The 26614-nt window shown below is 36.4% G+C and overlaps 3 protein-coding genes across 8 annotated transcripts; 2 read left to right on the forward strand and 1 right to left on the reverse strand.

Moving 5' to 3' along the window:
• On the reverse strand, positions 1664-4436 carry LOC109711115 (F-box/kelch-repeat protein SKIP11-like). Of its 4 annotated transcripts, none has more exons than XM_020234053.1 (2): positions 4201-4436; positions 1664-3501 (listed from the first exon to the last, which is right to left on the reverse strand). In XM_020234053.1, exon 2 carries the CDS (start codon positions 3418-3420, stop codon positions 2173-2175), a length of 1248 nt encoding a protein of 415 aa, XP_020089642.1. In that variant the 5' UTR covers positions 3421-3501; positions 4201-4436; the 3' UTR covers positions 1664-2172. The 4 variants fall into 4 exon arrangements, with proteins under 4 accessions (XP_020089642.1, XP_020089641.1, XP_020089635.1 ...); XM_020234052.1 differs by having other exon boundaries at positions 1664-3504; XM_020234046.1 differs by having other exon boundaries at positions 4136-4436.
• On the forward strand, positions 9953-10949 carry LOC109707547. The gene has a single exon (XM_020228889.1). The coding sequence runs from the start codon at positions 10045-10047 to the stop codon at positions 10684-10686; it is 642 nt and encodes a 213-aa protein (XP_020084478.1). The 5' UTR covers positions 9953-10044; the 3' UTR covers positions 10687-10949.
• On the forward strand, positions 13610-17803 carry LOC109722617 (transcription factor MYB124-like). Of its 3 annotated transcripts, none has more exons than XM_020250723.1 (12): positions 13610-14001; positions 14100-14146; positions 14235-14291; positions 14438-14510; positions 15154-15209; positions 15307-15486; positions 15570-15754; positions 15857-16011; positions 16091-16233; positions 16317-16510; positions 16613-16737; positions 17085-17803. In XM_020250723.1, the coding sequence occupies exons 1-12, from the start codon at positions 13885-13887 to the stop codon at positions 17187-17189; spliced, it is 1437 nt and encodes a 478-aa protein (XP_020106312.1). In that variant the 5' UTR covers positions 13610-13884; the 3' UTR covers positions 17190-17803. The 3 variants fall into 3 exon arrangements, with proteins under 3 accessions (XP_020106312.1, XP_020106303.1, XP_020106321.1); XM_020250714.1 differs by having other exon boundaries at positions 13611-14001; positions 16610-16737; XM_020250732.1 differs by having other exon boundaries at positions 13613-14001; positions 16329-16510; positions 16610-16737.

Genomic DNA, 26614 nt, shown 5'->3' on the forward strand with positions numbered 1-26614 from the left:
AAACTAGTGAAGACTAATTGACTCGAGATTGCAAGTTTGCAGCAACGTGGAGTCTGCGAGAGTAACAGTGTATGTTGCCATGTTGCCACGTTGCTATGTTGCTTTACCGCATAAAAGAGATAACATGAGACTTCCTATGACTAGGTTACATGGCCAGAAAATAATAAGTCAATAACTGAGAATTTTACATTCCTATGACATTATGTTTTGTAAATTAGATGTTATTAAATTTCTAATATGAATACGATACTGCTGCGAGCTGAATTCTGTGCCCCTTGACCCGGTCAAAGATTTTTCTAGAGAAGCGTGCACGAATTTAATATGGTTATACGTAATGACTCTCGAAATTTGCGCCTTTTGACAGATCAAGCAATTCAGCTGATGAGAAATCGGATTAGCCGAGTTCGAAACCTTCTACTGTAGAATCGATTCTGCTGAATGAACCGAATCAAGAATTGCACAATGTCTTTGGGTCGGCTGATAAATCGAATGCTTTTTTATATATATTAACTTAAAATTTGAAATAAGTACAAAAGGATGCCGGTATGACTTATATAAAATCTCCCTTAAAACTACTAATAAAAGCGGTAAATGCAGAAAGAAAGCGATAAATACAGAAAGAAAAGATTACAGATAGACTATTCCTAAGAAAAGCAAAGAAAATACGTAGAATTGAAAAGTGGTCTTCTGTTCGCAAAAGAAAGGACCCCTCTTCCAGGCGCTATCCGTCTATTTATACTCCGCGTATTGTTATTCAGTTATTTACACGATCGGTCACTTTTCTAATTTCGCAGGTCACTATAAGCCGATCTCAACCGCTCAAACCGCCTGCGGTTGGTTACTATTTGTTCTTTGCTTCCGGTGCACCAAATGTCTAGCTTTGAAATTTCTAACCATACTGTGCACCGCTTTACCACGCGACGCCAATTTATTGGTACCAACAGATGCAATCTCCTATTGTTAAATTGCCCGTCAATATTCAACCGTTAGAGCTTTCGCTTTGGTGCTGATTGATTAGAGATGTTCAGAGAAGCTCTTATGGCCTGTACACATTTAAATGCTCTTAGACGATTCCTGCTGAAGCTTAATATTTGTGGTTTTGCATTTGGATCTAAAAGATCATATTGTTTTCCGCTCCATCCAAAGCTTGAGACTTCTTTTTTTCACCTAGCTTGTACTTCGCAAAACGAAAAGCAAGTACAAAAGCAATGGCAAACAGACACTCATGCCTATGCGTACCTCAGTTAAAGGAGCACCAAAATGAATCAAAAAAGACGAGGAAAAGTTAAAACTACATGTACAACAAACGAGGACAGTGCCGGCGAAAAAAAAGGGGAGATATTAGGGTACATCAATATTTGAAGAATACAATCATGTGATAGCGAGCATTTTATAAATAAAGACGAAGTACAAAAGTGTGTTGATAACCATAAAGTAGATCATTTGAATGGCTCCGCTTTTGCTTTAGATGGATCCTATCTACGAGGCGCTTAATGGACATCAAAACTAGCAAGGGCATTCTTTTCTCTACAAAATCAAGATCGTTTAAATGATTAGGTCATTGTAGGATCTAAATCAAGTAACGCTAGTAAGCGAAAACCTGAGAAAGACACTATGAAACAATCATTATTCTCAGAAGCAAAGGGTAGACCACATGCCTTACTTCATAACACTCTTAGATCTTCGTAAATAGATCACGAGAACGACATACCGTACCCGGAAAGAACAAAAACAAAACAGATTAAAACATAGTCAAATATTGAGAACCAATAAAGCATTTGCACCGCAAAACGGCAGGTGTGTTCCTTATTCCTCACAACATGGCCAAATCATGAACAAATCTGATAATGATATTCTATGGTGCTCGGAAGCTCCAGGAAGAATTGAAGACATTCAGTTGCATCAAATTATTTTAACCTAACACTGTTATGCTTGTCTTCATGCTTTTAAATAAATAAACAACCCCTCCGAATGCAAATAATTGAAGGGGTGAAATGACAAGTAACATGAAACGGCACTTCGACCAAATTTTGAGTTCAATCTGAATTTCAAGAAAGGGAAAGGCGGAAATTACCCATCATGCGGAATTAGTATTTACGCCTGAAAAATGCGCTCTTTGCCCATCCTCCAAGTCGAGAAGTAAGTACCATCTATCGCAAAATCGCATAAGAATCAGCAGCCCATCACCGCGCAGTTGAAAACAAAGTTCCCCGAGTGCCGGCTAGCAACCATCTCCCACTCCGGCGGACCGCCCTCATTCGGGACCCATGAGTTGAGCTCTATCATCCCCCCACCCGACGCCCTCGGCCCTCCGATCACAATCAGCCGCTCGCCACACGCGCGGAACGCTAGGCCCCAACCGTTCACCGACGCCGATCTCGGAGGCAGTTTTCCTAACGTGATCCACGCGTTATTCCTCTTGTCGTACTTCCTCACCTCATTCTCGGCGTAGTCAGCAGCGTACAGCTCGTTCTTCACAACGGCAACAAGCGGCGGCGCTCCGGCTGGCACGTTAAGCCCGGCCGACATATTTGGTATCACCCTCCAATTACCCGTCTCCAAGTCATACTCCTCGCCACATGTCAGGACCTCATTGGTCCCCGTCACCCCACCGATTACGTAGAACTTATTGTCCATAAAGACACCGGAACACATCTTTCTTGCTTTGTTCATGTTAGGCAAACTGGTCCACGTCTGCTTATCGGAATCGTAAAGCTCGGCAGAATTCAATACAGTTTTCTGCACGCCAAAGCCACCAGCTACAATAGCCTTCTCTCCGATGCTAGCGGAACCGAACAAACACCTCGGCGAGTTCATCCCGACTCCTGCGGACCAACTGTTCGTCAAGATGCTGTACCGAAGAACAATGTGCGAACCCACCTCTATACCGAAAACAAGTAGCTCGGTGCCCACAGCAAGAGATTCCTTATCAGCCAACACGAAGCATTCGAAATTAGGAGGCATTTTCGGGATGCTCGTAATCCATCGTCCCCTGTACGGATCGTAAGCCTCCCATTCGAGCACATTGCAGGAGAAGTAGACCCAATACTCCGTGATACCCGATTGGCGCCGTAGTCTATAGAGCTCGCCGGAGCGAATTAGGTCACGGAAGTTGCGGCTTAGGCGCGCGATCGAGCCATAATCAGATCGGGAGAGGCAGAGGAGACAGTCAATTGTGAGTTCACGGCCGAGGGGGGTTATAAGGCCGGTAGGGTCGTAGTACTCGGCGTCGGTGTCCTGGTGATCAGAATACTGCGGCCGTGCGTTGTCTTCTTGGATATCGGGGGTGTTGGGGTGTTGCGGAGATCTCTTTCGTTTCCCGTCCCTTTCAGTTGGTTCTTCTTCTAGTTCGGCTTGGTCGTCGAGGGGGTGCTCGCTCGGCGATGGTTTCGAGAATGGATACGATTCATCCTCCGACATATTCGCCGAATTGCCAACAAGAAGAGATATTTGGTTTTGGGAATCAGGAAATGTTACTAATCGATCACCCTTACAAAATGGCTACTGCAATTGGAAGAAAATTAGAAACAAATCGAAAATAAGACTAGATATTGCAATTCCATGGATGAAAACAACATGCTGCAAACTAATTAGTAATTGAAAGGAAATCCAAACAACACAAGGAGCAATTTTTTTTTTTTGTAAGCACCATTAAACTCAAGTAGATCGAAATTTACTGCAGAAAGATCGGATTTTTTTTTTTCCTGAATTTTTTTCGGATCAACAAATCAATAACACTAATAAATGAAAAGGAAAGAGACCCATCAGGTAGATCCATTTCTCAGAACCCTAAATTCACCAGTCTCAATCCCATGAACGATTCATTGATCGAAAAGAGAAAAATCCAAACACAGGACCAATAGACCGAAGATTACCCACAAACAGATCTAGCAATTTCACAGAGAAATTTAACAAATACCAACAACAACCCAAAAAAAAAAAAAAAAAAAAAAAAAAAAAAACGTTTTACGGCCCCTAATTTGGGATTAACTCTCAGATGCTCCTAAGAAGGAGCCCCCCAAAAATCACTTTTTTACACCAAATACAGCGGGAGAAGATGGAGATCTCAACACGGTGAGCTTAAAAACACCTCAAAATTAAAAAAAAAAAAAAAAGGAAAAAGATGGAAACTTACTTATGGATTGGGGTCTCTGATTAATCGAAGAGTGGGAAAGAGAAAGAGAGGTTACAACTTACAACCTTATTACTGGAAATGGGTCTTTCTCCTCTCTCTCCTCTCTCTCCTCTTCTCACTGCAATAAACCCTGCATCATCATCATCATCTTCTTCTTCTTCTTCTTCTTCCTCGTTCAATCTCCGTCCCTTTTGATGCTTCTCCACGAACCACGCTCCAAATCTAGTGCTTCGGCCCGAGCTCTCTCTCCCTCTCTCTCTCTCTCTCTCTCTCTCTCCCCCTCCCCTCTTATTCTCTCTCCCTTATTTTTAATTTTTATTTTAGCTTAAAAATCTATTGACACCCTTCAAGTGTATATTATTTTCTAATGAATCCCTCAACTTACATTTCTTCTTTATTATTTTTATTATTTTTATGTTTTATGGGGTCTGTTTGGCTTTTAATTATTTGCATATACATTATCTTAAAATTCAGATAATTGTTGTCATAAATAGCAGCCCCGCCTAGCCGTTTATTTTAAATCCATTAGAAATATGCTTATCCAACATATGCATATCTGTATCTGTCAAATGGTTATAAAAACCGACGTCGAAAAAGCATTGCCAAAATATTTCTCTGATAATAATTTCTACTATAATTTTGCAGTATTGAGCCAAAAAAGATAACTTCATTAATAATTTTTAAAGATATTTCGAATGCTATATAAAATCACAACAGAGTTTAGCTGTGATATTCTTAAACTAGTGTTTAACATAATATAAGATATTTATAAGAGTTCGATTAAAATAAAACTATCATTTGAGATAATAAAATTTTTTCACTTTAATCAAGGTCTATTTCCAAATAACTTACATTTGGATGTGAATTTTGAGGTTATATTGAATTCTATTTTTAATATATAGGCTAATGTGTTAAAACCTTATTCCAAGGGGGTTAAATAGTGAATGTTACACCAATTTTTTTTTATTATCTTCCGCGTAACGCCTATATCACCGTTGAGATGCTGCCACGTGGAGAAAATATATTTGTTGTACGGCAGCGTTATACAACTATTGTTGTACCAAAGCGCGCATGCGGTCGGCTGCTACAAACGGTTTCGATCTGACTTGGCGCTCTATCTTTCTCTTCGACTTTTTTTTTTTTTCGCTTTTAATTTTATTTTATACAATTTTTGTTTTTATTTTCCGCTACACTACCTCTAATTAATGTTTTAATTTTGATATTTTTATTAACATTTGTTTAGAAAGTAATTCAAGTTTCACTTAAAAATAAATAATCAATAGTAATTGCATTAATTTAAAAGTATATCCATACTTATATACACTCAGAAAATTATCTAAAAAATAAAAATAAATGTTTTATATAAAATTATCCAAACGGAAACTCACTAACAAGTGGAGCCATTAACAAGTGTTCGTGCAATTAGGTGAACACTAAAGTGGGACTTAGATTTATCTTCGATAATTATGACTACGAACAGAATTGTTTAAAATGTTTATGAAAAAGAAAATTCACGCATGTTGTAGTTATATGCACCACTAATCAGGAAAATATATAGATGGATCGTACGTACTCCATGATTGGAGAGTACGCTTGCAAATAGAGTTGATGTGTGTAGTACAAGTGTACAACACCTATCAATTTGCTATCTCACAATTCCCACATTTCCAATGTTCCAACTCTTTTTTCTTTACTACAAGTTGCACTTTTTTTTCTCCTCTCTCTCAAATTTGAAGTTTTAAATAATCTTCGAAATTTTTCCCAGTAAATTTTGTTATTGTTTTGTTTTGTTTTACTTTGTTTTTTTGTATATTGATATATTGATCTTTTCCTGATTGCGTATAACCTAATTGAGAGTATTATTAATATTATTAGATGTTATTTTATTCCGAACACATCAAGTAAAGAATTTTTCTAGTTCATTTCGCAGCTAAACCTTCATTCGGTGAAAAATAATTTGTGATTAATAAGGCATAAAACTAAAAAATTCAAGAGAACTGCATCTATTCTCTTTAACCAATTGGATGAAGCTTAAAAAGGAGAAAGAGACAAAAGCTAACCATATGCTTTCTCTAAATTGTAATTAATAGCCATTTGATCCTACCAGGAAAAGAATCATGTACTAAATCTTCATTAAATTAAAGCTACTTATGCTCTACTAACAGGGAATTTAATACCTTGTTAAATGAAAGGTACCAGATGGATCGAATCCAATAGGGTCTCACTTGAGCTCAACTCCAAAGGATATCCAAAGTTGGTGGTCCCTGCTCCAATAAGGCAATCAGCTGGCAGGTGGGGACCGGTGCAACTTTTGCGTCAGAGTTCAGCTCAGATAAAGAACGTTTTTGATATACTAGTCACTGAAGGCTGCATTTTGACCATGCATCTTACTTTATGTAATATTGTTTCTGGCCAACGTTCGTGTCGTAATTTTAGCTGTGATACTCACCATGCGTGCACGCGATGATCAATGGGTTAAGGCCTGGTCCGTCATCTACTGCATCCGATCGACCCTGACCTCTGAATCGCATGGTTCATCTCATTTACGCGCATGCTCAATATTGCTGTCGTAGTATTAATTGCTCACGCGATGAAATTTGGCATACTTACACATATAGTTGTATTTCTCATCAATGTAAAGTAACTTTCAACACCTGATGGTAATATGTACTTGCCACCATTCATTAGTTAATTGTTGATTTATGGAACAAAGTGATCAATATTGGTCCTAAAAAAGGAATTGAAGTGCCTTAACTTTTAACCAGATAGAGGAGCTAACTTTTGTGTCCCAAATAAAAAAGTAGTTTGGGATAAGGAGTTAACCCAACTGCCCAAAAAGCCCTAACCATGCAGATCGTAGTTAATAGTTTGCTTTACAAAATGAAAGCAAGTAAAGGATATATAGGAGGGTGCAACTTACTACTATAGGAATATATATAACTCCAAAAGCAAAAGCTTTTGCTTCTCATTGAAAAGGATGGGCACAGTAGGATAATGATAAAGATGAAAAGGACATGATCATCTGCAAGAAATCTATAAACCATGCTTATCTCCACGATAAGCGAAGACAACTGGCTCATATCTTAAAGTGCTCTTTTTTTCTTTTTTGGTGGCAAACAATCCGTGTTTTCGTGTCGATCAAGCGCGTTATTAAAGAGCTATAGCTCAGAATCAAAGTCAAGTGAGAGCAACATGTGGAAGGTAGAGAACCACAAAAGCGCTTTTTGGTGTTGTACCTCAATTAGAAAAATTGGGCTCGATCTTTTGGGACTTTTCGTGTACACGATAGAGCTTTAGCACGTGAGATTAATTCATTAGTTGTTGCTTTAAGACTATAAGAAACCACTATTAATTTATTCCTTCCCCTCCATTAAAAGGGTCATTTGTGTAGAGACTCACTACTTTGAGTTGGTTCATGAATCAAAAAGGAGAATGTGACCTACCGTCCCTAGAGCAAGTGGCAAAGAGCTTGATATTTGGTACCCGAGACCTAAGTTCGAATCCTAGTTGATTCACATTTTTAGCTAAGTTTATTTCTAAATGAAATAAACGAAGCGGATAGCATACTACCTATCTCTCTCTCTCAAAAAAAAAAAAGAGAAAAAAAAAGAAAAAAAAAGGAGAATGTGATCCAGTGGTCCAATCGATTCGCGATCTTGTGGTCGAATCAGATTTTAGAATATTTTGTACTATCAATAAAGTAGCTTCATCAGCAACGTAAATTGATCTCTGAAAAGATTTTTCTTTACCTTTTTCTTTATTTTTTCTCTCAATACAGTATTTTAAAGTGCTTAATTAATTCTACCTTCCACAATAGAGCTAGCTATTTAAGCATTTACATCTTTATATGCCTATAAAACTAATTTATTACAAAACTAGCAAATTTATGTATTTTTTAATTAGAACTCTATTTTTTTAACTTAAATTTGAATTTCATAATTTTTCAATAATAATTTTCGAGCGATTGACTAAAGTATTTTAAATACACATCATATATATATTTATATATATATATATATTTGTGTTTTAAATTATCAATTTTAAGAAATACTCTTGCAAAAATGAAAATCATTAAATTTTATTTTTTTAAAAACAAATTTCATTAAATAAAACAAAATTCATTAATTACATTTGTCCTGCGCAGGGCCTCAGCCGTCAAATTAAACGGCGTGAACGCCGCCGTTGACGAGTCCCTGCCGTTTGCCGCGTGCGCCGGCATGCGGCGCCGACACGTCGTGCGAAACCACGATGCGGTGCGGCCGAGTCTGACGTTGACGTCACACCAATCGCCGTCTCCTCACCGTGAGGTCAAACCTCCCAACAGAGACGGCCACGTGTCACCGTCGTAGACGAAACTGCGGGACCCACTGACATGCGGCTCTTGCAATCCATTTCACATACCCATTCTTGGTGATCACGTAACACAAAGCTAACTAAGTCGGAGATTCGATCCCTTATTCCTATGATTATTTAGTTCAGAGATATTTTTTACTCTATAATGATTACTGAAGAGTTTAAATTTGTCATTTATCAAAATAATAATATATAACCGCGTGTTGTTGAGAGTTTGTTGAATACATGAACGCTTAAAAGAACTAAATTTTTTTTTTTTATTATTTTGTTTTTCTTTTGTCCTCCTCCGTATCAGAGAAGAAGAATAAAGCAGAGCAATACATAGAATCCTTCTATAAATATATAAGCATCTGAAAACAGATGCGAAAAAGTTCATGTTTTTGAGTTGGTGGGTTTCCTATTTTTGAGTCTTCAGATGAACCCAAATTTCATATTAATATATTTCTTTTTACATCAATGCAGAGTAGAATAATATTATGATAATATAATATATATCTTATGCAGTTATATATATGATACAAATCAGGAGATGTCTTATGCACATTTCGACATGGACTACTTCCCCAGCATGCATCCACTTCGGCCTAAGACCAACCCAACTAAGAATTGGGCCTCATAAGTGAACAGTAACAGGCCAAGGGTAGTAAGTTTGGTCTAGAATCTAGATAACTAGTACGGCTTCGGAAACTAGTATATATATACTAGTAATAGTCAGAAATATTGTTTGCTATATTTACTTTTTATCGCATACAATTTATTAATCAAGAGTTAAAAGTTGATAGACTATTCAGATGCTATTAATAGTATTTTAGCTATAGTCTTACTAGGTTTCATTTAGAATTGCAAAAAAAATTACGTTACATACTGTGAGAGTATGATAGAAAAATACCTGTTTGATTTCATATGCTTTTTTTTTTAGAGATATAGATAGCATGCTATCCGTTTCGTTTATTTCATTTATAAATAAACTTAACTGAAAATGTGAATCAATTAGGATTCGAACTTGGGACCTTGAGTACCAACCACCAAACCCTTTGATTCTATACGTAACATTGCATTTTGTATATTACGATATATTTTCTGTTATCCATCGGAGAATGCAGAAATATATTTTTATATATTTTTACTCTAACTCAATTTTTTCTAATAACTCAGATGGGCCTTAATACCAAATTAAGCCTTAATATTTTTCAACTTTTTCCTATTTTATTCTTATTTTTTAATTTGAATAATTTCTGTGAAATAAGCAAAAATTTGTCACTGAACCTAATAGTGAATCCGTTAAACTTTGAATAAATAAATATTCAAAGTTAATTATTTAAAACAAATGAGAACTTGAAACAAGAATCAATTTTTTTAAAAAATAAATAAAAAAGAAAACACTTACATATTAAAGCCCAGAGACCAACTCCAAAATAGTCTATAGTTAAGGGGTCTCACTATAATTTTACCGAAACACAAAACTAACTATTGCGCCATTTCTATCCTCTCCTTATCCCAAACGGATAAGTGGTGATAAGCTGATCATATTCCCCGCCAAATCTAAAAGGACGGAAATGCCCGCCGCCGCCGCCGTCGCCGCGCTGTTTCCTCGGGCGCCGCGCTCCGCCGCCGCCGCCGCCAAATCCGTCGTCGTTTTCTCCCCCTCCAAACCCTCAGTGCTCTCCCTCTCCTCCAAACCCTGCGCCTGTACCACAACAAGGAAAAAACCCTGCGCCGCCCTCTCCGCACGGCCTCCTCGGCCTCGTTCCTCGGGTGCGGGCGAGGAGGGAGAGGAGGAGGAGGAGGAGGAGGAGGAGGAGCACGTGTTCTTCGACGGGGGCGCGCACTACGGGGACCTGGCGGCGAACCTGGCGCTGGGGCTGACGCTGCTGTGGCTGCCGCTGACGCTCGCCGCCGTCTCCCGCGCCTTCTTCCTCCGCTACCGCTTCACCGACAAGCGCGTCACCGTCGTCTCGGGCCTCGCGGGGCAGGACCGCTCCGACTTCCCCTACTCCGCCGTCGCCGACGTCAAGGCCGTCCCGCGCTTCATCGGCGAGTGGGGGGATCTCGTCATCACCCTCACCGACGGCACCAAGGTCGACCTCCGCAGCGTCCCCAAATTCCGCGAGATCGCCGACTACTGCCTCTTCATGGCCGACCGCCCCGCCCGCTCTGCTGCCGCCACCGCCGACAACACCCGCCCTAGAGGCTTCTGATCGATGATTGAATTTCGCACTAGTGCGAACTTATATAAGCACATCGATCATCATAAGATGTTGTTATATAAATCACACTTTCTCATTCTGATGAGACTCGACCCTTTGGTGCTGGAATGTCGATAGTAAGAGCCCGCACCTTATCTAGCTAAGACGGGTCGGCACGGTCCATCGATCTGTGTTTTTTTTCTGAAGTGGTGCACACTGCAGCACAATTTTCGGCATGAAGTAGCTATGATTGAATCAATTTTCTTTTCAATTAATGGCGGATTGCTGTTTGCTGAAATTAGCTTCCTATTTGAGTTAAAGGTTTTTGCATTGTGAGACATTCCTATCATAAGATTTGCCTGAAAATTTACTTGGAAAAAGTAAAAAAGAAGTAGATATCACGCTGAGGCACAATATGTAAATACCATATTTAAATGTATGAATTAACTTTTCATTTTGGGGGGTTTTTTCTCACAGTAGTATTTGTATTTCTAAGGTAGCTAGTGTGTTTGGTGCAAACTTAATTTACATAGACATTATTTATTCCTAAACTAAGCACGCTGAGGCACCTCCAGAGGATTTTAGGTGGAATATAATAAGCATGAGGATTTTAGGTAGACGAGAAACCAGATGCCACTTATTGCGTATTTCGCTTTATTTCAAATGAATAATTACTATACGTATCTACAAAGATATCCTATAATTTGAACTAAAAGTGTCATTATTGTATTAATCAATTTAGCAAGCCGTTAAGGGTTACTGAATTTGAATGGGGAGCAATTTTAAATTACCACTTTCAAATTTTAAGTGATCGAGAAACTAACACTAGAAAGATAAATTTAATAAGAGATAACTTTGAAAAATATTACGTTGTTTTGTACTTCAAAACTAGTTCATTTTTGTACTTTTGTGCAACGTAAAGATTTTTTAATCAAATATTCTTATTTCTATGTGGATTTTCTGTAGCAAAAAAGAATTTAATTACTTGCATAACAGTTTAGGAGTTCTCGTACAATTCGTCCGATGCTAGAAAATGTAATAGAAATTTAAAAATAACTTTTTTACTTCTAAGTTTTTTTAAAATAAATTTTCATCTACCACTAAATTAGATATATTGTAAATTAACCAACTATAACAGCACAAAAAAAACTTTTCTTCCAACACGTTAAAATATGTAAAATTATAATTAAAAAAAAAAATGACCGACCGTTTCTAAAGCAAATGGCAAAGGGCTTGGTGGTTGGTACCCGAGATCCAAGTTCGAATACTAGTTGATTCACATTTCTAGCTAAATTTACTTCTAAATGAAATAAACGAAGCGGGTAACGTGCTACCTATCTCAAAAAAAATAAAAAAAAAATGACAATAATATCAAAGAGAACCTAAGTAATTTGTATGATCAAATGGAACCGTTCACTTATGTTTGATTTTGATTGCATCTTCAGTATATATTTTAAGGTACTGAGATTGATTAAATTTTAAGTAAGTATATGCATTAGGATTAATCAAGTTAGATTTCTAATAAGTGTATGTTTTAGAGCTCAATTTGCCCATTCCAAGATAAAGATAGGCCAAATCCTAAGTATACATGTTACTTAGGACTTGGAAGTATTTAATTTGGATTGGTATGATCCTAAGTATGTGTGTACGTTAGAATATATATATTTGAAATTAAACTGTAAGAATATGCATCAAAGATAAATAAAAATTGAATTAATTGACCTTTAAGAATACGTTTTAAAGTCCAATTATATTTGACTTCAACTCAGTTATATATTTTAAGACTTAGTGCCAATCAAACTCTAAATATATGTGTTAGGATTAGTAAGCGACAAAATTGAAACTACACTAAATTTTCGAAGGCAAAATAAAAAAAGAAGATTTCTGAATAATAATAAAAATCATGATAAAATCAGAATCGATTAAGTTATGGAGCGTCCCGCATTAAATTGAATGAAAGCATCACAGAAACAGTCCGTCATATTTTTAACACCCCCTCAAGTATAGGATATTCTAAAATAGATCCTTCTGCGGCCTTTTCTTCTCTTTTGATTTAGACTTTATTTGGAGGAATTGAACTAAACTATGTTTTTAAAATTACCAATTTATTGGTGCTTATAGATTTTCGGTTTTTGGATGAAAATTTATAGGGTTAGAATAATAGTGATCTTTAGAATTGAGTGAGTAATTGGTGAAATAACATAATTTAAGAGATGAAATTGATCAAAGAGATAAATTTAGCGGTGAGAAATTTACGAGCACTAAATGCTTGTGGTTTTAAAAGTACTAGCATGACTCCTATTTGGAGGTCAGAATAAGATATTCTTATTATGTAATAACGCATTCAATATGATTTTCACTTTTTGAAAGGTCCTAACATCTATAATTCATTAAAATAACATATTTCACCTACAAGATAATTTATCTTATTCCGAAAAATAACTTTAAGGCTACATACACTATTCCATTCTACAAGTTTGATCACACTCTTAATTTTTAATTATAACTAAAAATTTTCACATCTAATAAGTTATTACTCAGTAATATCCAAACATATTTTTAAAATCTCTTTGGATGGAGTTCACCAGCCAAGTTAGACGAAATCTTATTCAATTTGATAATATATTTGTTAAATTTAATGTTAAAAAGTAATCTAAATTGAAAAATCAAAAGTTGCTAGGTAAAAAAACAAAAAAAAGAAAAAACCAAAACAAAACCTCCCCATGATAAAAAGAAAGAAATTCGAGGGGTCTGTTCGAAACTCTTCTATAGTTGAGGGGCCTCGACACAAAAGTGGACAAAATCGATTGGTGGTCATGAAGAACGTGACGTGTTCTTAAACATTACCGGTTGGTGAGCGTCATTGTCTCATCTTCTTTCGTCGTCACTCGTCACTCTCTTCACCCCTCGCACGCTATTATTATTAATCTCTCCTCTTCGTTTCTACTGCTCTTCTATTCCACCACTCTTTTCGTTTTCAAACCCCTTCGAATTCGCCCGCCCCCCACCTCTCCCTCCAAAAAAATAAAACCCTAGGAGGAGGGCGAAATCGGCCCCTCCCACTCGACCTCCTCAATCCGGTAATCGGGGAGCCGATCCGTGCGTACCTCCGCGTCGATCGCGCGATTCCGCGCCCGTCGAGCTCCGTCTCGGCCGGATCCGTGCGCCGTGGGGCTCGGATTGCGGTGTCATGTGGGGAGGAGTGGGGCGATGGGGACGGGATCAGATGTGGCCGCGGACGCGATGATCTCCGGTGATGTAGCCGCGGCGGCGGCGGCGGCGGCGCCTCCGAAGAAGGAGCGACATATCGTGACGTGGACTCCCCAGGTCGATTTCTTTAACCCCGTGATGCTTCTGTAGTTCTGTCGTTGTGGGCGCAAGTGAGTGGATTGTGTTGAGATTTTGGGGATTTTGGTTTGTCGCAGGAGGATGATCTGCTTCGAGAGCAAATCGCCCTTCACGGAACTGATAAGTTCGTGTCTCGATTTCCTTGCTAATTTTTCCTCAATTAGTACTACTTTTGGCATCAAAGGAGTGATTTGTTCTTACTTTGTGAGCAGTTGGACGAGTATTGCAGCTCAATTTAAGGACAAGACCAGTAGGCAGTGCAGGAGAAGGTATAAAGTTTGGAAATTTAGATTCAGTAAATAAAAAGGAGTTTTTTTTTTTTTTTTTAAGAAAAAAGATCTGTTTTGTTGAATTAGATTTGAGTGACTATTATTATCTACTTGGAGTGATGGATATGCTATCCCTTCGACTGTAGGTGGTATACTTACTTAAATTCCGAGTGTAAGAAAGGCGGGTGGTCGACGGAGGAGGACATGCTCTTGTGTGAGGTAACAAACGAACAATTGGGTCATTCCTTAATTAAATTATTCTTTGGCATCATTTGTCATTTCCGCTTTTTTTTTTTTTTCCCTGAATTTTATTGAAGAAGTTGCTATAATGAGAAAGAAAGATGCTTTTCTATGAGTAGAAGGTCGTGTTCACGAAGGAATTAACACTATCTCCTCGCTGGAGTTTGGAGGATACAATCCCCTGCCCTTCCCTTCTTTTGCAACAACAAAATTAGAATGTCATCAATAGTTCTCTATCCGAAGCAAATTACATTCCATGCACGGAGGAAAGAACGAAACTAGTAGGCTTGAACTTTTTAGCCATTACTTCTTCGTCATTGAGCGAGATTTTGTCCATTATGATATGCAATTCTTTGTTTATGTCTTTACTTTTCAGTTTGTTACCACGTTTTATATGCTTCCCCTGTGTAGAAACTTCTACTTAAATGTGAACTCTGGAAAGTTGGCTTAAAACAATTTGCTGTGCTTTTTATACAACAAGAACAACAATAATAAGATAACTACTACAACTAAGCCTTTCGGTGCTAGTTTTTGGCTGCATAGGTTAGGTGAGCGATTGCAAAAAACCAAGTTGTGTTGGATTCTATTATTGCTTGGTCCTAAAAATGAAGTTGCTACGCAGGCTCAGAAGATCTTTGGCAACAGATGGACTGAGATAGCAAAAGTAGTCACTGGCAGGTAATTCACTTCAAATCCGCTTGCTACAGTGTCTGACGAATGTTACTTAGACGAAAATGTGAGTGACTTGATGTGCATCATCAATTTTTGATAACAGAACAGATAACGCAGTTAAGAACCGGTTTTCTACGCTTTGCAAGAAACGAGCCAAGCATGAGGCCTTGTACAGGGAGAACAATGGGACATGCGTCGATACAAATAGTAAGGGTGTATTAATTCATAATGCATGCCTTGCAGCTGGGACAGGGGAGTCCTCTGTACCCACTAAGCAGATGAGGTATACAAAACCCCACAAATAACCTCAAAACAGCGAGAGATGCTAACTGATCTGTAATAATATGTGTTCCTTTTGTAATATAGGTACCATATCTCAGAATATACGGAGAATACAATAACAAGTGAGAGATTATTAGGGCAACACCAAAGGGAGGAAGATCAATTAATAAGGCCACCTCTAGCAGTGCTTGTTCAAAATTTTGACAATGTGAATGGCTCAAACACTCAATCTCATGTTGATAAAAGCATAAAATATCCAGTAAATGATGGTAAGTAATCATAATTTTTTTTTATTTCTCCTCCTTTGAAAATATTGTCTTGTTATTGGATAAGGTGAAACTTAAATTGGTGAGATATCTCTTCTCCTGAAGAGGGTACAGTTTCAAGCATCAAGTCCCAAGGTATTTTTCTCAAGCGGGATGACCCAAAACTAGCTACCTTGTTGCAACAAGCAGAATTGCTTAGTTCCCTTGCCCTAAAAGTGAATGCTGAAGATACCAACCAAAGTCTCGATGATGCCTGGAAGGTAGGAGCATCTGTATTATATATGATTTTGTAAGAGTGGGGACGCCACCTTATCATAATATCTCTTTATGAAATTTCAGGAGCTCCAAGATTACTTGATCCAAACTGAAGAGAGTGGAGCACTTAAAAGGAAAATGTCAGGAGTGGCTTCTATATTAGATGATTTTAAAGAATTGATCGAGGATCTAAAATGCAGTAAAGAAGAAGATCAGCAGTCACTCAGGTAATAAACTAGTGATAATTGATCACTTCTAGCCAATTATTGGTTTGTTTGTTTCTTGATAAGTTATTATCTTAATGGGTAAGAAATATGAGCAGGCAAACTAATTCAAACGAAGACTCTCTGAGATGTTCAGAATATAGCACTGAATTCAGCCCTCAAAAGAATGTTTCTGGAAATACAAGTGAACTGAAGAATGAGGATTTTCCTCCAAATGACAGTTTAATTGCCAATGTTCTTCACGAAGATGCCTCTTGTTCCAGCGCTGAACCTTGTCCAGGTAATTTCCACCTGTTTACTTTGAGTTGCTTCAATTCTTTCAAGTCTAATCACACCATAAATAGGAAGTGCAACACTAAATTGCTTATGTTTTATGCAGTAGGAGCTTTGCCATCATCAGAGAATGCTTGTAGTTTATCAAATATGGAGTTTGATTCTCCTGCTCAGACGGTTCAACCCTTTCACTCCTATGCAGAAGAGATTCCGACCCCACAATTTACAGCAAGTGTAAGTGATGGTTCTGAATCTTGCCATGCCATGCATTTTCAAACAGCATTTACATGATTTTACCATTAAATCAGGACTCGCTATACTATTCTGCATCTCGTTCGAAATATAATGAGTGCCTTTTAGTGGTATTCAGTTTAGTGTGATTCTTATGGGACATTGAAGCTATGTTGTTGTGATTCTCTTTTGTGCGCAAAACATGGGTGCACATCTTTTGTCCTGATGATAAGAATTCACCAGTGTATCAAATTATCTTCTATATTTTGCTATTTTGCATTTAGTTCTCCTAATATACTGGTACTCAACATATCCTTCAACTGACAATTTGGATGTCTTGAACATCTTAGGAGAGGCATTTCCTGTTGACCGTGCTCGGATCCTCGTCGCCGGCTTCCAACCCTAACTGCTCTCAGCGGCCTTCCTGCAAAAGGGTTCTTCTTGATAGCCTTTAGCACTGAAGGTTTTAAATTCCCTTTGGGTAATTCTATACTTTATAGTTCCTTTGTCATAATCTTCTTCTACGTTAGTAATATCCTATTTGTGTGTTCTTCTTTGATCAATTTTCATTCCAGATTCTTCCATCCAGTTTACTAGAATGAATTCCAGGTCTACATAAGAAGAAACCAGAGTCTATTCTTCTTTGTCGAGTCTACCTTGTGTGTGTTTACCCGTTGGTTTTCAGCTTACTAGACCTTATGTCCTAAGTTCTATTTTTGTTTTCGAGTTTAGATTTAGCCTTCCTTACTGGTTTGGTTTGTCCACAGCTGTATATAGTCTGCATTATAAGTCATAATGTAGCATACAACCCGCATTTTTCAAAAAGCTATATGGATCAAAGAGTTTAGAGTTTGGTCCATGTTGCGAATCACAGAATAAGGAGCGTTCGTTTGGTCTATGTCATGTCTGTAATCATGTATTCTCGTTTCTCTATCATTTGAGGCTGATTTCATTTGGTGTGTAATTTGTAATTGTTTGGTGTGTAATTTGTTTCTATTTATATACTCTTGAGGGCTTTTGATATAGTTATGGAAATGAAAAGCATATATGTTTTCCTTTTTTTTTTTTATTACAACTTCTCTCCCTCTTTGTGCTTACAAGACATATTTTCGACTGTAATATATCCGAAGTGATCATTCTGTCCTGTTGATAAACTGTTGTTCTTGCCTCCTCTAGAGTCTAGAAACCTTCTTTTTACGTTCGTGGAACTTTTAGATGGTTGAATATATTTGTTGCGTTGTAATTTAAAAGTCGAAGGATAATAAGTTGGAATTGATCAGTTGGAACTTACACCATTGAAAAGTGATTTCTTGTGTTATTGAAATGATTTTCGATAAACAGTAGAATTTCCAGGTTATCCCAAGGAAAAACCGAGAAAGGATCCCTTAATTAGGACTCATTGTTTGTATCAAGTCAATGATGGTTAATATTTGCCAAAAAAAAAAAAAGGTTTTATTCAGCGACATGTCTGAGAATTATCTTTTAGATAAGGAAAGGTTAATCACATGACAATGGAATCACATTCATTTAAGAATATTGTTTACCAAGTTTGTTAACTACATTAATAATATCTGACCGATAAAATGTCTTACCTACATTATAATATATCTGACCAAAAGTTTTTGGAATCTATTCTATTTTAACTTAACTAATTGACTTTAAAGAAAAGGAAAACTTAGTGCCTTTTCAATCCGTAGATAGCACTTAGAGAAAGCTCAGGAAAAGAAAAAAAATAAAGAAAAAAAAAAAAAGGCCAAACGGACTCTTAATTGGCTAGGGAAGAAAAACAACTTTGGCCTAACACAACAAATCCTTGACGACACATTGAAATGCTTTCTCTGATACAATAGATGGAACCATATATGCATTCGTTGAGCTCCTCTATAAATAGCATGCAGGAAGGAAAAAAACAAAAAAAAGCCTAATGTGAGAATATTGTCCTTCGGTGGTAGTTCTGTTTTTGGCCTTCATTCTGCTATTTCATTCTGCACATTTAACTGCATGTACTAACATCCTGAAGTCTAATATTGTGGGAGACCAAACGATGCGTCCAACGAGATGACTTAAAATAAATGTCAATGAGATGACAGGCATAGTTTTTTGCTGATTGCTGAGATGTATTTCTTTGTTTGAGAGAAAAGGTTGCATGCTACCGCTTCATTCAACTAGAAAGTAAACTTAGCTACAAGTTGAGGTATCCAGGCCTCGAAATACATAGAAAAGAAAAAGAAAAAAAAGAAAGAAAAAAAGAAAAAGAATAGAAAAAGAAAAGAGAAAAGAGCATAGAGAAAAAAGAAGGATAGAAAGGAAACAAAAAAAAGCAGTGTTCATCAAGAATGCAAACGTTCCCACGAGTCTCTAAGTACTCTGATTTCCAGCAACAAGCTCCCCAGCGGCCGTCTAGCTTTCTGAAATATTCTTCTATTCCGCTCTAACCATAAAACCCACCACGTAGCAGCGATAGTTGTCATCTCCTTGTCCCCTGTGCTCCCCTTTTGGCACTACTCGAATTTCATAGCTCCTTCGATGATGGGCGATTGTTGAAGCGTAGTTTATTAGGTGCTGAGATGTATTTCATTAGTCCCTAGTACATTGTCATGCATATGACCTGTAAGAACTAGTGTTGAAATTGTAGAAATCTCCTTTAAAAAAAAACCTCTTTTTGTTAGCTAATGTTTGGCTCAATTGTGAAGTTCACATATTTGGAGGTTCTGAAATTATAGAAATCTGCTTAGCAATCTATTACTTCTGATATGCTGGCAATTCATGACATCAGGTATGTCGCTCTTATGTTTGATTATTATGTTTGATTTTGATTGGCTTACTATCATAGACGAAGAGTATTAGAGAAGAATTGTTCTAATGGGTGCCTGACTGGAGCTAATTAAGACTCATTAGCTAACATGTCTTAGCGTAGAAACTGTTGTATGCTCCATTTTTGTTACTCACATGCATTTACGATCTATATAATGAAGTTGGGGTCCAGGCTTTTCTGGAAATTACTAACATCCATTTTTTGGGCTCATGCCGGCTTTAGCTATCATGCTTATAACCTATGAAACCATTGCACTACATGATGTTTGAACATTTTACAAAAATATTTTCTAATTCACATATGAGGTTTTTCTGTTTGTTTCATGTTTAATCTTGATCCTACCTTCTTCTATATTTCCCTTCCTGTATACAAAGATCTTCGTTTGGTCCTCTTCAATTTATGTGTTTGTTTCAATCTGTTTTATTTTTGTTTGCATTGTGGAAGCCCCAAGCAGTGCTTAATAATTTTTGTTTCTTTGTCTCACAGCCGACGCTCCAATACTAAATGGGCTCAGAGGTCCGACAAGGTGTTCATCACTATTTAAATGCCTGGTGAAGATGATATGTTGCTAGGACTTGATCCTTCGGGGCTATTCTATTTCTCTATTTGGAGAGGATCTGATAGTTGGCCTTACAGGCTCGACCTTATGTTGTTTGACAGCATCATTATGGAGGTGAGTAATAGTTCTTTTGAATGTTTCGTTTTACTACAGTTCATTCTACCCATTTAAGTGTCTGTACTAACATTATCAAGTCTAATATTGCAGGAGGCCAAACGATGTGTCCAAAAGATAACTTAACAAGCAAATTTCTTATTTTTAAAAATCAAAGAGTAATTGATGGCCTAGGCTGTTGAACGAGGAGGGGAAGTTCCCTGGTTTTATGAAAGTGGATTGGGACAAACGAGTCGATGAAGAGATGGAGAAAATATTATATGTAAGGCCTATTTTGAAATCATTTTTTCAGTAACTTGTTGTAGTTTGATTTGGTTGACACTACAGACTATATTAGTATTATATATTTCTAACAAAAACTAATTTATGTTACTAATAAAAAATAATATACATTATAACTCTCTGCCGCTTACTCTACTTATTCTCATAATAAAAAAATGAGTATAATATAGTAACTTAAAAATTTAACGGGAGCCAGTAAATCTTCTATCCGTCGCAGAATCAAACTAAAATGCAAAAGTATAAAACAAATAAATATATTATCTAATATAAAAAATATAATAATGTATAAAAAAAATATAGCGGCGTACTTTTAATCAATTCTTCTTTTTAAGCCAATAAATCTTTCTTTCGTCTTTTTCAACCCCTCCCTCAAGGATGCTCAACTTGAAGTGGTCGATTTTGTTTTGGACCTCCAACTTATAATTTTTTTAACTTCGTTTCACGAGAGAATAAATATAATCTCTTTCCTCCTTGAAAATAACTCAAAGATTACTGCAACTATATATTAATAAAAATTAAAAATAAATAAAATTCATTACATCACCTATGATAATTAGGTCATTTATTTTTCGAAAATTTTGGACAATCGGCATCCTACCTCAAATCCATTAAAATAATTAAGATTTAATGGATTATTAATAATAAAAATTTTAGTATAAATTAAGATTTAAATTTTATATGCTACCTCAAATCCATGGCTCTTCGTCGTTATCTCGATTTTTACCAAGACAGGCACAACGTGGGGTTGTCGTTATCTTCGTTGTGCCCTGGCCGAATTCGAGTTGTTTATACGGCCCCGCATCTTTCTTACTTTCGAGGGTTTTGCTGCAACAGATTTTTCTATGTCAGATGGTAGGTGCACTGTTCGCCTCTGCGTGTGGTTGAAAAAGATGTATAGTGTAGCCCCTATGAAAATTATGAGTTAAATAAAAAATTTATTTACTAACGAAAATTATTATATATTGTTCAGAAAAACTATTTTATGTTACTAATAAAAAATAATATATATTACCAACTCTCTCGCTGCCTCTTACGCCTACTCCTCCAGTCTCTCTCTCTTACCGCCTCTTTGTCTATTACTCTGCTTATTTCCTACTCTACTTATTTCCATAATAATCGTCAAAGCCCCTTCACCGTTCGATCCCAAACCTACGCTGGATCCGAACGCAATACAACGATGAGGTCATCGTTGATCTTCTCCTTGTAATCCGAGAAGGGAAACACTAATTTCAGTTGTCTCTTTGCTGATTTTGGTATGGTTTAGTCTTAGTTTCTCTCCCTAGATGTAGCGTGTAGTGGGAGATAACTAGGTTACTAGCTAGTGAGATGTGTGGAGTGTCATCACTAAATTGTGAAATGAATTGAGAAATTTTGGATTCACATTTTTTGTGGGGAGATGTCTGGAGTGTCATCACTAAATTGTGAAATGAATTGACGAATTTGGAATTCAATTTTTTGTGGGGAGATGTCTGGAGTGTCATCACTAAGGCCCCGTTTGGATGCCCTTAAAAACGTAGCATAGTTAAACTATGCTACATCGGTAGAAAATTTATCCTATGAAGCGTTTGGGAGAAAAAANTGGAGTGTCATCACTAAATTGTGAAATGAATTGACGAATTTGGAATTCAATTTTTTGTGGGGAGATGTCTGGAGTGTCATCACTAAGGCCCCGTTTGGATGCCCTTAAAAACGTAGCATAGTTAAACTATGCTACATCGGTAGAAAATTTATCCTATGAAGCGTTTGGGAGAAAAAAAAAATACTGTAATTTTTGAAGCATAGTTAACACCTTGTCGGAACTCTGAGCCCATTTAGTACTGGAGCGTCGGCTGTGAGACAAAGAAACCGAAATTATTAAGCACTGCTTGGGGTTTCCACAATACAAACAAAAACAAAACAGATTGAAACAAACACATAAATTGAAGAGGACTAAACGAAAATCTTTGTATACAGGACGGGAAATAAAGACAAAGGTAGGATCAAGATTAAACATGAAACAAACAGAAAAACCTCATTCACCAATACAATGTGGTATACTAAGAGCATATGTGAATTAGAAAATATTTTTGTAAATTGTTCAAACATCATGTAGTGCAATGGCTTCATAGGTTATAAGCATGATAGCTAAAGCCAGCATGAGCCCAAAAAATGGATGTTAGCAATTCCCAGAAAAGCCTGGACCCCAACTTCATTATATAGATCATAAATACATACGAGTAACAAAAATAGAGCATACAACGGTTTCTATGCTAAGACATGTTAGCTAATGAGTCTTAATTAGCTCCAGTCAGGCACCCATTAGAACAATTCTTCTCTAATACTCTTCATCTGTGACAGTAAGCCAATCAAAATCAAATATAATAATCAAATATAAGAACGACATACTTGATGCCATGAATTACCAGCATATCAGAAGTAATAGATTGCTAAGCAGATTTCTATGATTTCAGAACCTCCAAATAGGTGAACTTCACAATTGAGCCAAACATTAGCTAACAAAAAGAGGGTTTTTTTTAGAGGAGATTTCTATAATTTCAACACTTAAGAAATTTCAAGTAAAGCACATCGATAGTTCACTTATCATCACTTCTACATTCCATTAAAGAGATATCACCATTTCCCCCACAAAAAATGTGAATCCCAAATTCCTCAATTCATATCACACACAAAAAATGTGAATCCCAAATTCGTTAAATCATTTCACAATTTAGTGATGACACTCCAGACATCTCCTCACAAAAAATGTGAATCCCAAATTCGTCAATTCATTTCACAATTTAGTGATGACACTCAAGACATCTCCCCACAAAAAATATGAATCCCAAATTTCTCAATTCATTTCACAATTTAGTGATGACACTCCACACATCTCACTAGCTAGTAACCTAGTTATCTCCCACCAAACGCCAAAACCCTAAAGCCTAACATCTAGAGAGAGAAACTAAGACTAAACCATACAAAAATCAGAAAAGAGACAACTGAAATTAGTGTTTCCCTTCTCGGATTACAAGGAGAAGATCAACGATGTAATTGTTGTATTGCGTTCGAATCCAGCGATGGTTTGGGATCGAACGATGACGGGGCTTTGACGAGCGGAGAGACTGAACCTTTTTTTTTTTCTGAGAAAGAGAAAGAGATCGAGCTTTTTTTTTTTTTTGAGAAAAAGAGACCAAGCGTTTTTGTTTTTGTTTTTACTTCAAAACCTCCACGTGGTTTCGTACTTTTTCACTTTAGTATAGAGATGTCAACAGGTCGGATTCGGAACGGATTTTTAAAAACCCGAACCCGAACCCGACTCCAAACCCAAGATTTGAACCCGAACCCGAGCCCGACGGATTTTAAAAATCCATATCCAAACCCGAACCCGACCAAAAATTTGAAACCTGAGCCCGAATCCGAACCCGAAAATTTGAACCAAAAATAATTATTTTTTTTTTCAATATTTCAAAATATATTATATTAAATCTAAATTTTTAAAATACANATATATATATATATATATATATATATAATACAAAATAAATTCGGGTTCGGGTCGGGTATAGTCAAAATTCATATCTGAATCTATATCCGTCGGGTTTCTATTTTTGATATTTATATCCAAATCCATATCCATTTAGCATCGGATATATCCATTTCAATCGGGTTCGGGTTCGGGTTCAGATAAAATTTCGAGTATCCATACCCATTGACATCCCTACTTTAGTACCCTGTGGTTTAAAGTGTATCAAGTTAGTACCTGTGGTTTCAAACTTTCTCACTTTAGCACCCTGTGGTTTAAAGTGTATCAAGTTAGTACTCTACGGTTTCATTTTTGTATTAAGTTAGTACCCTGTGGTTTCATTTTTCTCTTTTCTTATCCATTTCGGGGTAGTTTTTTCGTTAAATTAGTAACAAAGTTAAAACTAAAGGGTACTAAAATAAATATTCGATAAACTTAGGTAGGGTATCTGAAGTTTTTTTGTATATAATTTAAAGAAATATTAAACCACAGGTGCTAAAGTGAGAAAGTACGAAACCATAAGGTACTAATTTGATACACTTTAAACTATAGAATACTAAAGTGAGAAAATGCGAAACCACAGGGTACTAACTTGATACACTTTAAACTACAGAATACTGAAATGAAAAAGTGCGAAACCATAGAGGGTATTTGAAGTTTTCCTTTTGTTTTGAGAGAAAGAGACCGAGCGTCTATGAAGAGACGAAGGTCCTTCAAAAGGTGTCTCGAAGATTCTAATCGCTCGGACCAGGCTTGCGTCGAGACTGTGCAGGTAAGAGATCAGGACCGTACGTTTGACGGCCACGTTTGGGGTCAACGTGGGCTTTGATTGGCCGTGTGGATAATACTTCGTATAGGGCCCCCAAAATTCAAAATTTAAAAATTTTTGAACTTTAAATCTAAGTACATAACGAATAGGTGTAAAAATTTATTTAGAACAATACATATGTCGGGCACAGCACATGCCAGATCGAGATTCGTGCGGCATCGCTAAACTGTATCTGTCCATCATGACTCACATTATATTTCTATATCTTATTTTCGTTGCATTCTATGCGGATGTTTCGAAAAGTTCAAATATTCATTCAACTTATGTTTCATCAGAACTTCCAATCTTTAAATATATATGCTAATATTAAAATTGAATATATAAGAGTGATGCAGAAAAAATGAAACACAATACAAGAAATTTAAAAGATTACGTACACCAACCACAACAATCAATCCAAAAAGACAAAAAACAAAACAAAGCTCACATACTACAGATGCACCAAAGTTGACATTTTCGAGTACAAGTGCTGAGCATACAGAAATTAACTTGGAGGGAAAGAAAAAAGAGAAAAATCTGGCACGCAGATGAAACAACAAACATGTAATCTAAGCTCTGCATCCGGATCCTGTACCTTCTCACCAAGAACCATTCAATGTGTCAGTCAAATATTTTTGCATTCCAGTTAAGATGAATACTATAACAAAATGTAAAAAAAAAAAAAAAAATTAGTGAATGTGAAGCACCCCGATGTCCCTAACTGCGTTTTATGGAGGTTTCATCTCAGTTTCCAAACTTTCGAACCGTAACAAATTATGTGTTAGTAGCCCAAAATATTATAATTAGCTAAATGACCGTATTAAAAAAATATTTTGGCTATAAATAAACTTCCCTTTGCCATGTAGTCATGGTGGAATTTTTTTTTAAAAATGATGAATTATTTACCGTCTTCTTGAAGATTGTTGTTAAATATTGTATGTGATTTATTGAAATTTTTATATTATTATTAGGATTATATGTGGGAAATATAAGAAAAAAAAAGGTGAGGTTATTAGGATTGTATATTTGTATGTGGATTATTCGAATTTTTGTTTGATTATTAGGATTGCATGGATAGATTATTAGAAATTTTTTTGTTGTTAATATTATATGTGATTGTTGAAATTTTTATATTGTTGTTAGGATTAAATACGGTATAAGGAGCATTAGCGTATTATATTCGCACTTGTACTTGTGTTCTCTCATCTTGATACAATTATTTCGAAATGTATATTTATATTTACATATGCAAATAAATATTTTAAAATGGATCTCAAAAATTGTCATGGATGATCATTATGAATGTCAAAGAAGATAAACTTTCACGAATATCACTTATCGGTTTTTGAGGTATTAATTAATGAGATCAAACCAATATAAAACAACTCAGAAATAATCTAAACAGCGACTCGGTATACAAATCATATGTACCATGCTCCATACGAATAGAAAATAACTTAAGAATAGTCATAGTATGATGCACAAATTTGTAAAATGAATTGGCCAAGGAATAAGATGCCATGAATTGAATCCCTCATCTGTGGAGAAGATCTAAAGATAATAAATAGAAAAAAGAAAAGCCACTAGCCTTAGGAATCTTATCTAGTCAAACTTAGCAGGGATTACTAAACAATGACCAACCCTTAGATCTCCCACTACACATGCTTTTATTTATTTTTTTATTATTATTATTATTATTATTTTTTTTTTGGGTGCCAAAAACTATATATGCTTTCTTTGAGGCACAACTAAGGCAAGAATCTCACCACCCAACAAAAGAAATGTTGGTTATTTTAGGAT

This window comes from Ananas comosus, linkage group 1 (genome assembly GCF_001540865.1).
Source record: "Ananas comosus cultivar F153 linkage group 1, ASM154086v1, whole genome shotgun sequence".
In the NCBI taxonomy this organism is placed as follows: domain Eukaryota; kingdom Viridiplantae; phylum Streptophyta; class Magnoliopsida; order Poales; family Bromeliaceae; genus Ananas; species Ananas comosus.

Coding starts and splice junctions, on each gene's coding strand:
- LOC109711115 (XM_020234053.1), bottom strand. CDS start 3,420: ATGTCGGAGGATGAATCGTATCCATTCTCGAAACCATCGCCGAGCGAG.
- LOC109722617 (XM_020250714.1), top strand. CDS start 13,885: ATGGGGACGGGATCAGATGTGGCCGCGGACGCGATGATCTCCGGTGAT. Junction 14,292..14,437: donor AGTAGGCAGTGCAGGAGAAG/GTATAAAGTTTG, acceptor CTTCGACTGTAG/GTGGTATACTTACTTAAATT. Junction 14,511..15,153: donor AGGACATGCTCTTGTGTGAG/GTAACAAACGAA, acceptor GTTGCTACGCAG/GCTCAGAAGATCTTTGGCAA.
- LOC109707547 (XM_020228889.1), top strand. CDS start 10,045: ATGCCCGCCGCCGCCGCCGTCGCCGCGCTGTTTCCTCGGGCGCCGCGC.